This window comes from Tenrec ecaudatus, chromosome 3 (assembly GCF_050624435.1).
Source record: "Tenrec ecaudatus isolate mTenEca1 chromosome 3, mTenEca1.hap1, whole genome shotgun sequence".
Classification (NCBI taxonomy): Eukaryota; Metazoa; Chordata; class Mammalia; order Afrosoricida; family Tenrecidae; genus Tenrec; species Tenrec ecaudatus.
This window is the reverse complement of record NC_134532.1, coordinates 155,880,588-155,893,775: the sequence shown is the minus strand read 5'-3', so window position 1 is coordinate 155,893,775 and position 13,188 is coordinate 155,880,588. Positions and strand designations below refer to the sequence as shown.

At 39.5% G+C, this 13,188-nt stretch overlaps 1 protein-coding gene across 1 annotated transcript in view; it reads left to right on the top strand.

Moving 5' to 3' along the window:
- STAP1 (signal transducing adaptor family member 1) overlaps positions 1-12,184 on the top strand; it is a 49,235-nt gene extending 37,051 nt beyond the window's left edge. Inside the window, exons 8-9 of the mRNA XM_075543574.1 lie at positions 8,200-8,296; positions 12,123-12,184. Of these exons, the coding sequence (XP_075399689.1) occupies positions 8,200-8,296; positions 12,123-12,184 (159 nt within the window). The remainder of the gene's footprint in view (positions 1-8,199; positions 8,297-12,122) is intronic.
- Positions 12,185-13,188: the final 1,004 nt, after the last annotated feature.

Genomic DNA, 13,188 nt, shown 5'->3' with positions numbered 1-13,188 from the left:
AAACTCCAAACATCTTTTGATAGCCAGGCACCATCAGCTTTTTTCACCACATTTGCTTATTCACCCATGTCTTCAGCGATCATGTCATGGAAGTGAGACACAATAATATGATATTTTGTTCTTTAATGCCTGATAATTGATCCCTTCAGCACCTCGTGATCACACAGGCTGGTGTGTTTCTTTCATGTGGGCTTCGTTGCTTCTGAGCTAGATGGCCGCTTGTTTACCTTCAAGCCTTTAAAACCCCAAACGTTACATTTTTGGATAACCGGGCACCATCAGCTTTCTTCACCACATTTACTTATTCACCTGCTTTGTCTTCAGTGGTTGTGTCGGGAAGGTGAGCATCATGGGATGCTAATTTAATAGTATTCTTGCATTGAGGGAGTACTTGAGTGGAGGCCCAATGTCCTTCCGCTACCTTAATACTAAACTTATAAATATATGCACATAGATCTATTTCCCCATCCTCATGTATAAATATATTTGCATTTGTACATGCCATTATCTAGACCGCTATAAATGCCTGTTACCTCCTAGCTCTTTCCTCTATTTCCTTTGACTTTCCTTCTGTCCCACTATCATGCTCAATCCCCACCTGGGTTTCAGCAATTCCTCTTTACTACATTACCCTTGGTCATTCCCTGCCAGGCCTCTTACACCCTTCTCAACACCAATTTGGATCACTTGTTGTTCCCTTGTCCCTGGATTTGTTAACACCACTACCTTTCCTCCCCCTCTCCCATGTCCGCCTGGAACTGTTGGTCCCATTGTTTTCTCCTCCAGATTGTTCATCCAGCCTATTTTATTTAGACAGACCTGCGGAGATAATAACATGCACAAAAACAAGACAGAGCAAAACCAAGCAACAGTATACAACAAAATAACAACACACCAATGACAAAAAAAGAAAACACAACACAACAAGAAAGAAAAGCTTGTAGTTAGTTCAAGGATTGTTTGTTGGCCTTTAGGAGTGTTTTCCAGTTCAGTCTGTTGGGGTACCACGCCCTGGCCCCAAAGTCCACCTTCAGCATTCCCTGGGGACCTCACCGCTCTGTTCCCTTGCTGTTCTGTTGCACCCCTTAGTGGCTTTGCCTTGGTGTGGTGGGATCAGATCGGGCACAATTCCCACACTGTCTTTGGTGTTGTCTCCTGTGGCTATGGGTCAGTGACAGGTGTCTTGTCTTATAGTGGGGCTGGGCATGTGGTGCTCTCTGTGGACTGGCTGCTCTAGTTGGGAACATCATTCTCACGGCCTGGTGGGCCAAGATGTGCTCCACTCTCTCCTCCTCCCCCTTCATATGCTCCTGTGTGCTGTGATCAGATATGTCCCTCTCCCGGAGATTCAATGACATCCTTTGAAATAAATTCTTCTGGGGGGAGGGGCAGATGTTCACGTAGTAGTTGGGATTTGGGCTGGCCCCCTAAATTTTATTTTTTGTTATTGAGATACATACAGCAAAATCTATACCATTTCAACAGTTCCTACATGTACAATTTAGATTGTTTTGAGTTGTGTAACCATTCCCATGCTCCATATCCGAGTTGTTCCTCACTATTAACATAATCTTTCTTGCCCTAAATTTCCTTCTAATCTGATCTCAAATAGATCATTTAAAAAAATCATTTTATTGGGGCTCAAACAACTCTTATCACTATCCATACATCCAACCATGTGTCAAACACATTGCACATTTGTTGCCATCATTCAAATAGATAATTCTTAAAAGAGTATAAGGCTCCAGGTAGACCTTTTTCAACTAGTAAATGAAACTAATGTTCAGTTTTAAGTTGATGTCAGAGAATATATTTGGTTTAAGGTTTAAATATTATACAGGGAAATAGTTTAAGGTAGTGGTTCTCAACCTCCCTAATGCCATGACCCTTTAATACAGTTCCTCATGTGTGGTGACCTCCAAACATAAAATTATTTTGGTTACTACTTCATAACTACTGTTTGCTACTGTTATGAATCAGGCCATCCCTGTGAAAGGGTCATTTGACCTCCCCCAAAGGTGTCACGACCCACAGGTTGAGAACCACTTGTTTAAGGGGTTCATTCATTCTCCATAGTTCCAGCAAGTGTAGTCTGTGAAAATCTGAAATTCTGTTCTGCATTTCCCCACTTTTGATGATGATTCTTCTATAACATCTTTGAGAAAAAAATGTTCAGTAATGGCAGTCAGACACCATCCAGTTCAATAAGGCACACATTTCATGTTGTGTTGTAGAATAGCTCCAACTAGTAGTGACTCTATGTGTAACAATGAAATACTGCCTCGTCCGGTGCTACCCTCCCAGTCACTACTGTGAAGACACCATGTCAGTGCATTTTATTCAAGGTCTTCCTCTTTGTATTAGGCTGGATTCTGTAAAGAAGTAAAACTAGTGACATACATATATTCAAAGAAAGAAATTTATATCAGGAACATGGCTCACACCGTTGTAGAAGCAATCAAGTCCAGTCTGGTGTAAGTCATGTGTCAGATTCTAAGCCAGAGGTTGTTCCTGACTTGGGTAGCTGCCAAGGCTGAGGAAACCAGGAAGCAAGAGGATGGAGCAGGAAGACAAAGTAGGAAAATCACAACAGGTGGATGTAGAGACAGATTAGCAGTTCTGATGTTAAACTCTGACAGTTCTCAAAGTCAGAAGTCTATAGGGTAGGCTGTTAATAGCTTCCAGGGTCTGCAGGCCAGTGGCTCAAGTACAAAGAACTCATGATAGATTCAACAGAGCCAGGATTCTGACCAGCAAGAAGAGGGAGGGGCAGCTTTCCCACAGTGTCTATTTATGTATATTAAGTAGGCCATACCCCCATGGAGACATCATCAGGCTGAGACCCGAGTAGAGGGTTGAACTTCACGCTAATCTTTCCACAAGTGCTAGATCCAGGGAAGATCCCATCCTGGAACTGTTTACATTATGATAGGTGAGAAGAGCTGCGATGAACATTGATTGGTACATACATCTCTGTTTTAGTCTCAGCGTTCAATAATTTGATATACACCTAGGACTAAAATTGCTGGGTTCAACGGTGGTTATATTTTTAGAGTTTTTGGTTTGTTTTGTGGAAGCACCACACTCTTGCATAGGGCTGTCCCATTTTGCATTCTCAGCAATGGAGAAGTGTTCCAATCTCCCTGTATCTTCATCAACATGTAGTACTAATTTTTAAACATCCTAGTTTTCCTACTAGGAATAAAATACAGCTCATTGTGATTTTGATAATGGAGTTGAGTATTATGAACTTTTAAGATCTGCATGGGCTCAAAATGACAACAGTAATTCAAAAGATTAGATAGTAACCTTAGAAGGTGGAGACTTTGTTAATTAGTGAGGAAAAACTAAAAAAGAGGGTGTGAATGATTGTATAACTCAAAGAATTTAATCAATTTTACTAGATTGCACATATAGAACTTGTTGAAGTACATTTCACTGTATATTCTCAACAATGAAGTTTCAAAAATAAAAATCATGTATGGGTTGAGAAAAAAATGTTTGTTAAATGTTTTACATCCTCCAGTTACGAACATTTAAGGAGCCCTGGCTACATAGTGGTTATGTATTGGCCTAGTAACCACAAGGTCAGCAGTTCGAAAACACCTGCCACTCTTGGGAGAAAGCTGAGGCTTTCTACTCCTGTAAACAGTTACAGCCTTGAAAGAGCCCAGGGGGCATTTCTACCCCATCTTATAACGGCACTACAAGTTGGAATTGAATCAATGGTAGTGAGTTTGCTTTTTGTTTGGAATAAGAAACATTTGAATGTGCTTAGTTTTATGGGGAAAATTCTTTGAATGCCTAGTTCTCTAATATCCAAGATAAGCAAAAGTTCAGAAATTCCCTTTTATTTATTTTAAAAATTATTTTTAATCCCCTTTTAATAACAACAATCAGTGAAGAAAGCAGGTTTATCTGTAACCCCTCTCCTACTTTAGCTGATAATCATGGAGTAAAAAATATAACCATTGGATACTAGTGTTTGACTCCAGAAATTCCCTTTTATTTATTTTAAAAATTATTTTTAATCCCCTTTTAATAACAACAATCAGTGAAGAAAGCAGGTTTATCTGTAACCCCTCTCCTACTTTAGCTGATAATCATGGAGTAAAAAATATAACCATTGGATACTAGTGTTTGACTCCACTGAAGTACTTTACATACATATATTATCTAGTTTAATCTTTGTCATCATCCTGAAATTGATATTGATATGCCTACTATCCAGGTGGGAGAACTGTTATTTTCACTGATCTTAGCCATGGAGTGATGTGGCTTGAAACTAGGGTACTGAAAAAGTGTAATATAGCTTTGTGTTCCTAGACTACGGTAATGGGGGAAAGGCAGCCAGGAAATGTTTTTGATAACATTTCAATGGAACTGATGGGCCTTGTAAATATGTATATTTCTCTAAAATCAAACTGCTCGTTTCTCTGCTTCTATAAACCCATTTCTTTGACCAGGTGGATGAAGGGACAGTATAGTTAAGTTTATGTTTTGACGATAACTCCTAGAATGCAGTAGTGACCTCTGCCAACAGCAAGACAACTGTTACCTACATGCCGTTTACACCTTGTCATAAATGCCTTCCAGCTATTCATATGTCATAACCATGGTTGAGTAAGCCTTTTCAAGCATTCAAAAGGAGACAGAAAACTATTATGAAAGTATAATGCAGGTAATTAAGAGAGGCAATGGTCAGGGATGAGGGTACCGCTGCATCTGGTGAACAGGAGCTCATTTACATGTTGTTATAATACAGAACCCATAGTTTAAGGAAGGCCTACAGCCTGAAATAGCCTTTAACCTTTCATCGTCTCCAATACCACAGCACAATCAAGGTCTTTTTGTGAATTGTATTCCTTCATCCAGGTTACTCTGGATAGTCAGGTTAAACCTGACTTCACATGTAGAAAAACAGGGGATGGTGACACATTCAGTTACCCGTATCCAAGGAAGGCATTCTCTTTCAATGTGGTATTAAAATGCTCACAGTCGCTAGTTTTAAGGGTTCTTTGATGTCAAGAAGAAGAAACCAACTATAGCTAACAAGCAAAAGTTAACTTATTATAAGAATATAGGGAGCACACAAAATGATTACAAGACTAGAAAACCTTCAAGAACAGCGAGCAGTTACTTGTTACTAAAAAGTATCTGAAAAGAAATTGTAACCTTTACTTATTCCTCTACATAAAATTCCAATTCCAGGATGGGAGCATTTCCTGGGCTAGCTTGAGTTATATTATAATTCCTCACCTGGGCAGAGAGCAGGCTACCTCATTATTGGTTTGTTACTGGATCCAACAGGAATGGAGTATTTCTTCAACCAGAAACTATATTTGGTTAGAAAGGGGTTAATGAAATATTTTTACAGTGCATTACTTCAGGTACTCCAGAGAAATAGAACCAATAGCATACACAAGTATAAGCACATATACAAGTGGGTACCCCAAAAAACACAGATGATTTTTTTTCTCCAAAGCTATGTATTTAATTTTTTTACAAAACCACCTTGTCACCTTCAAAGTACTTTCCATTACACACAAAATATTTGTCAAATCTGTGATTCCATTCTTGGAAACATTTTTCAAACTCATATGTTTGGAATAGCTGACAGCACCTCCTTTTTTCCTTCACTTCTTCTACACAATGAAATCGCTGTCCTTTCATGTCCCTCTGCGCTCGTGGAAATCACATAGAGAAAGATCAGGTGAGTAAGGTGCATGGGGCAAGAGAGACATGCTGTCATTTGTCAAAAATTGGCACACTGAGATGGCTGCATGAGCAGGTGCACTTGTCATGGTGGCAAAACCAGTCCACCATCTGCCACAATTCAGGCCTTTTTTTGGTCACACAGTTATGCATCTTTTCAGAACCTTTATAGAAAGCTTGATTGACAATTCGATCTGGTGGAATGAACTCCAAATGCACTATGAATGGACATTTTCACCTGTTCAGGAAGTTGACAGACATCCAGAATGAGGTTTTTAATCACTCAACCAACAATTCACCTTTTTGAAGTGAGAAAACCATTCATACACTTGGTTCACATCCCCCCTCCCCTGCCACCCCACAGCACTTTCCTTATAATCTGTGTTCAACATCACAAGTTTCTGTGGCGTTTTTCCTTAGCAGGAAACAAAAGTTCACAGCTGCACTATTCCCTTAAATTGGCCATCTCTCTCTCTCTCTCTCTCTCTCACACACACACACACACACCCCTGCACCATTCTCTTAAATTGGCCATCACACACACACACACACACACACACACACACACACACACACACACACACACACACCCTGCACCATTCCCTTAAATTGGCCATCACACACACACAGCCCCTGCACCATTCCCTTAAATTGGCCATCACACACACACACACCCCCACACCATTCCCTTAAATTGGCCATCTTACACACACACACACACACACACACACACACACACACACACACACACACACACTCTCTCTCTCTCTCTCCCCCCCCCCCCCCCACACACACACACACTCTCTCTCTCTCTCTCTCTCTCCCCCCCCCCCCCAAAATGAAGCTCTAGCAAAACTATTTTTACAAAAAAATTTACTGTGACCAGAGAGAACCTTTCCAACCAAGCTGCTTGGTGCTCGCTGTTGGGGGGGGGGGGGGGAAGGGTGGTGGTGGTGGGGGGGTGTGTACTATGAAAGCTCCACCAGTGTAGCTTTTTTCTACTTTTTTAGGGTACCCTCTTGTATTTCACCTTTGTCAAAAATCTGTTGACTGCATTTGCCTTCAGCATTATACTCTTTTATGAACTATCTCAATGGAGTCAAAATAGCAGCTCTAAAGTTTAGATACATATGAGGTTAAGTAAAAAAAAGTATTGCTTTAAAATTATTATAACACTTATTACATTAAAATTTCAAAATGCCGAGTGAAGGACTCGTCGACACATCTTCCATTTAGGTCTATAGACTTCTGAAGGCGTTTCCATTTTCCTCTAAGAATTATGTACTTTCAGTTTGCATTGTGTCAAAATGGGAGTATGGGTGTCCTAAAGGGACTCAGAGCATGTTCCTTTTCAATGATATTTGAGTTTTAGGAACAGAAAGAGCTGAAGGGGTGAGGTGAGGAAAGTAGGGTTGATGGGTAAGGTTTCCTAATGAATTTCATGACATCCCTCGTGACCCATGAATAATGTGATGCATTGTCATGACAGAAAAAAATGCCTCAGTGTAGCGTTCCTGGCCTGTTTCTTACCAATGCAGTTTCCAATTTTCTCCCGAAGCCTCTCTGCTCATCCGGCATCCTTTGAGAAAATCTACCAAGATTACCCTTTTGGAACTCCCAAAACACCATAATCTGAGCTGACCTCTCTGCTTGAATTGACTATCCAGTAGATTCCCTAAGAAGTAACTGTTTTTATTGAAACTTTTTTGGGAAGGTACCACAATGAGACTAAGACAAGTGTACTAATGGATGAATTTGTATGCAGCCATCCACAGACAGCAGAGACGTATTTAAACACATTTTGTTTGGGATAGGCCCATGCATATATGTATTGGAACCTTAGTAAAAATACTGTTTTGCATACCTCCCTATATATACAAAATATACACATACAAAATATATAAATGCACAACTTTATCATTGTGCCAAGTGAATCCTCCCTCACAATCACTCCACGGGGGAGAATATAGCTGCCCCGTTTGGGTAATAATCAAGTGGGTTTTTTTCCTAAAGAAGTGGTTGGTTGGTTTGAAACACTGAGAGTTCAGTTAGCTGCCAAGAACTTAACTCTGTGCCACCAGTTCTCCTTTATGTAAAATTAACACAAAAATGTGCCCATCCTAGGTGGGTAAAACCATGGTGCTTTAGTTATCGAGTGCTACTGGAATGAAACATACTGTACGAGCGTGACTTTGAAGAACAAAATTTATTTTCTGAGTCCCTTCTTTGTCTCCATTGTCCCATGGAACTTGCCTGGTGCCTCTGTTGCCTTTGTCTGTACCTCCCTTTATTAGATCCCATTTAGGAAGGATTGAGTTTAGGAGCCACTCTACTCTGATATGACTTCTTTGCTGTAGCAAAAGAAACCTGTTTCCCAGCAAGATCAAATTCCTAAGTATAAGGCTGCAATTTATACTTCTCAGTGGGACATAATTCAGAATACATTGTCATTCAGTTAATCTGTCCTCTCTTTCTCTTATACAGGTGACACTTCCAAACCTTTGCAGTGTCATTGATTATTTTGTGAAGGAAACTCAAGGAAATTTAAGACCATTTATATATTCAGCTGATGAAAACCTTGGTATGTTCATTTTATTGCTGTACTCAGTAAAACAATTAAAAAAACCTCTGCCTATTAATAATAATAGCCGGGAAGGAACTGCGGTTTAGATTTTAACTGATCTGTTTTGAAATCATTTTGGTGTTGACTTAGAAAACCAAGGGAATATCAATGTAGCCTGAGTTATAGAGTATAAACTCATTCTAGCCGAGGTATACTGTCAACAAAAATTTTATTCCATCATTCTACTTGCCTTTAATACACAAGCTCAGGGATGAGAAAACCAAACTCATGCAGAGACATGGACATCAAACAAGGAATTTGAAGGAGCGATCTATCAGTTATATTAAACGCTCCAGTCAAAGTCAGTTAGATGAACATTAAGGGGAGAATGTGGGGAGGAGTCATTCAGCAGTAGGTAACTTGAGAGTTTTACTCAAAATAAAGGGAGAAGTCAGATGGCAAGATAAGGAGTGGGTGGTGAGGAACTACAGATACAAATATTAGTAAGGATCACCTATGGAATTTCTGAGCTTTTTGATCAGTATTTCAAGAAGGCGATATGGTTGAATCAGCTTCGATACACAGCGACCCAGTGGATAACACGAGAAGAATGCCCGACCCAGTGCCGTCCTCACTCATTGCCGCTGGAACTGTATCAATCCATCTTACTGAAAGTCCTCTTTCTTTTGCTGACCCTCTGCTTTCACCATCTTTCATCCAACATATGAGATGAGGCCTTCCCATTTTTGCTTCTAAGGGACATTCTAGTTGCATTTCTTTCAAAACAGACTTGCTCAAATGAAAATTAATAAAAATGGAGACAGCAAGACATTAACCCCAGCACAGTCTTAAACAGGCTATGCGAGCTTGAAACTGGCTGTTTGTACTGCAGTCATTGGCAGAGCGAGGCACGTTCTTTGTGGTAGTCTCTCTTCTCCATCATCCGAAGCAGTATCTGCTGCAGTCGTTTGACAAGCCCTACACATATTTAATATAATACTCCCAATTGGTCTGTATTTCATAGTTACCTAAACAAGCCTTTGTTCTGACAGATTATAAGAGAAACAATCTTATTTGGTTGCCACCTGTTTGGAAAATTTTACTAATGAGTTAAATTTTACTAATTAAATAAGTTTAAAGTTCAAGTTCCTTTTGAACTACAATTGGCTACACTTCCTAGAACTATAGGGTAGTGGGGAGCATAGAATTCCCAGTCCCCCCTATTTTTCTCAGCGTATAGGGTTTCCCTTTTCATAGTTCTTCTGGCTAGGTCTTCATGCTGCCACTGCCAAAGAGCAACTCCTTGACTTGGAGTTAGTCTCAAGGTCAGAGTGAGCAGAACAAACATTAATTGGAGAATAAAAATGCCCCCCAAATGGGGCACTTAGACAAGAAACATTGCTTTCTGAAAGATGGCAACCAGGTAACTACTGCTCTGTGACTGAACTGGTTAAGTGTGCTTTGTGATTGGAAACAAATCACTCAAACACTGCAGATTTCTTTGTTACAAAATAAAGATTAGGGGGAAACATGGAATTGGAAGAGCTCAAGGAGAGACTTCAAATAATTGAACTATCTACTGAAGAATGACGCGTTTTCTTTCAAAAGCATTTAGATGGTGGATGCATAAACAGGAAGAGCAAATGACAGTGGCAATAAAACCCTCAAGAAAAGCTAAAAATAAAGGTTAAAGTCCATTTTGAGAAACAATGCTTTTTAAGGAAACAGAGGAACCTTAGAATTGTTTCAGGAGTTTGGAGTCATAGCTAAGTGTTTTAGTCTGGGTTCTCTAGAGAAGCAAAATTACATATATATCAATCACATATATGCTACACGTCTAAATTTATATGTGCATATCCATATAAGTCTAAATGTATACATGTATAGGTAGGTCTATACATAGAAAATTTTATCAAGAAAATAGCTCACATAGTTGTAGAAGTGGGCAAGTTCAAGACTGGGCAGGTTCTAAGTCCATGGGTCAGATCTTAGGCTAGAGGCTTCTCCAGACTCATGGGGCTAATGCGGCTGCTGATTAGAATATTAGCACAAAGGCATAAGGCTGGTGACTGCAGATCCAAGGTTGTCAGGTCAGAGGGAAGGCCTCTTAAGACTCCTAGGACAGGTAAGCAGTACAGTAGGCTGTTGGCTTGAAGGTAAAGAACTGGAGATGAATGAGCCAGATGCAAGGTTTGTGCCCAGCAAAAAGTAAGCTTTCCCACAGCATACTCTTATATTGAAGGGCATATTTCCGAGGCAATTAATTGCATCAGGACTGTGACCCAAGTAAGGGTGTTGCATTCTACCCTAATCTTATTCCATTGGGCAATGCTGCAACTGATTCCTTGTGAATGTGTTAGATCAGGTCATGGGAATTATTTAGTGTAAACTGCAAAACGGGTTTGGGCATACATGGGCATGTGGGAGCCTGTGATAAGTCATTGTCAACTTCGCTTGATGTTGCAGTTTGGCAGCGGGTCTCCCTTCTCAGTCCCTGCAAGGCTCGCGCCAGTTCACAGCCTGATGCTGCTGCCTGGAGGATTTGGCATACTTGATATAAGTAAATGCTGCAAGGGGTCTTCTCTTTTTGCTTGGTGAGGCCGCCACATGTCGCTGCCCAGTCTCGCCTCTCCGTTGCACGGGTCTGCTGCAAACCACTTGTGCCTGCCTACAGTCCAGCACCGCCTATCTGCGGGGTACTGCCACCTGCAGCCCACCTCCATTTATAGTCCAGCTTTACCTTACTGCTACCTGCTGCCGTCTGTTGCCCGCTGCCACCAGGCCTTTCATTTCTGCTTCCTGCATCTGGCAACCATGTGAATTGGAAGGGCCTTTGGCCTAGCACCTGACTCAGGGTTATTAGCTGCCATCTTGGCAGCTGTTCAAGCCACTCTCATGATGCAAATTTCTTCTTTGATATAAATGATTTTTATATACATGTGTCTTGGATTTGCTTCTCCAGCAAAAACAGCCTAACATTATATCTGTTAAGAAATGGAAGTTTTAAAACACATAAGGCAGCAGTTCTGAACCTGTGGGCCACGACCCCCTGGGGAGAAGGACCCTTTCACAGATGCCACCCAATTCATAACAGTAGCAAAACTAGTTATGAATTAGCAACGAAAAATTTTTTGTGGTTGGGGGGGGGGTATCACCACGACATGAGGTACTATATTAAAGGGTCACGGCATTAGGAAGGTTGAGAACTAGGGAACTGAATAAAGGCATTTACAAGGAATCTTTTCTACAATAAAATGGTATTTTCTCTGACCTTTTATTAACCCCAAGTCTGCACTCCAATTTCCAAAACTAGAAGGCGAGAGAGAGAACCAAAATGGTTGATGGTCAGAAAATAAGTATTTTGAAAATATATGCTACTTCAAAAAAAGGGTAGGGTGGGTAACAGATATAAGCTAGAGAGAAAAAATCTATACAGAAAAATTTATTGGGAATTGAATTAGAGGTCCATGATAGAATAAAAAGCAATTCAATATTATTATTTCGTTAAAATTTTATTAAAAGATCCTTGGTGATACTGTGGGCTAAGCACTGGATTGTTAAAGGTCGGCAGTTCAAATCCACCAGCCACTGTTTTGGAAATAGATGAGGCTGCCTACACTCCAGTAAAGATTGTCATGGAAACTTTATATAGGGTGACTATGCATCAGAATTGACTTGATGGCAGGGTACTTGCTTTTAATTATTTTTTCTGGTTTGGAACATTTATTAAATATCTATATTATTTCAAGCACAGAAATGAAAATAAACCTAAAAAGAAAATTAAGAAATAACTTGCTTAATGGTATTCATAATTTAATTAAGTTTTCCTATCCAAAATTTCTAGGCCAAGATTCCAAGATAAATGGGAAGAGAGAGAGATTGAAGAAACATTCAGATATGAAGTGAAGAATGATTGTATTTTTAAATTTTTGCTTTTAAAGAAAATTGCTTGTATCCTCTTGATTGTAATTTCCAAGTCACTTGCTTAGACACAAGAATTAAGCGTTGTATCATATAATTTCCCAGTCTTTTCAGAATGAATACAATTTACTGGAAAATTACAGAATACAGGAAACTGGTATACATATAAAAATTGAAAACATGAGGCCCTTTTAAAATGGAGTTTTAATTTCCCAGGCTTCCATTAAATATAATTCCGTAACACAATTTCCTTAAGTGTCTTTAATACATCAGAATTCTAATTGTAAAAAAAGATCACTACATGTATTAAAATTGTTTTACCAACTGATCAGATAAGAACCATTCTAATATTCTAGATAGAAGTTTGAACACATTGAAGTCTTCTTTCCTATTACCCAATGCTATATTTCTATAATTGGAAATAAAACTTTGTAAACCTATGATTTCATTTCCCCAATATTATCTTTTTGCTATCTCAAAATCAACTAGTACCTGCTTTAATAAAGATTAATCTGTAAGGATGTCAAACGGCTATACAACCACCTTATTTCAAAAGGCTACTTAACATAACTACCTCATTCGTAAGGATAGCCGTTGGAGCATGGTTCGAAGTAATCTACTAGATGACTAGTCAGCATCTAGTCAACTCCACAAAATTACTGGTTCCATGACTCTAACTAGATCTGAATTAAAATCTCATGAATATTTTCTACACACATTATTACTATTTTGAAGGGCCAGAGTTGGGTCCAACTTAGTAACTCTATATACAACAGAATGACACATTGCCTGCTCTGTCTTCCTTGAAATTGTTCTTATAAGCCTGATTGCAGTTATTATATCAATCTACATCCTGGAGTCTTTTTCTTTTTTCTGATTGTATCATCTGCACCTTTCAGGTTAATAGTTAATACGCTTTTCTCAAACCCTGATGTAGCATTGTTCATATAGTCCAGCTGCAGTACTTACATAATTTCATGCCAACATGA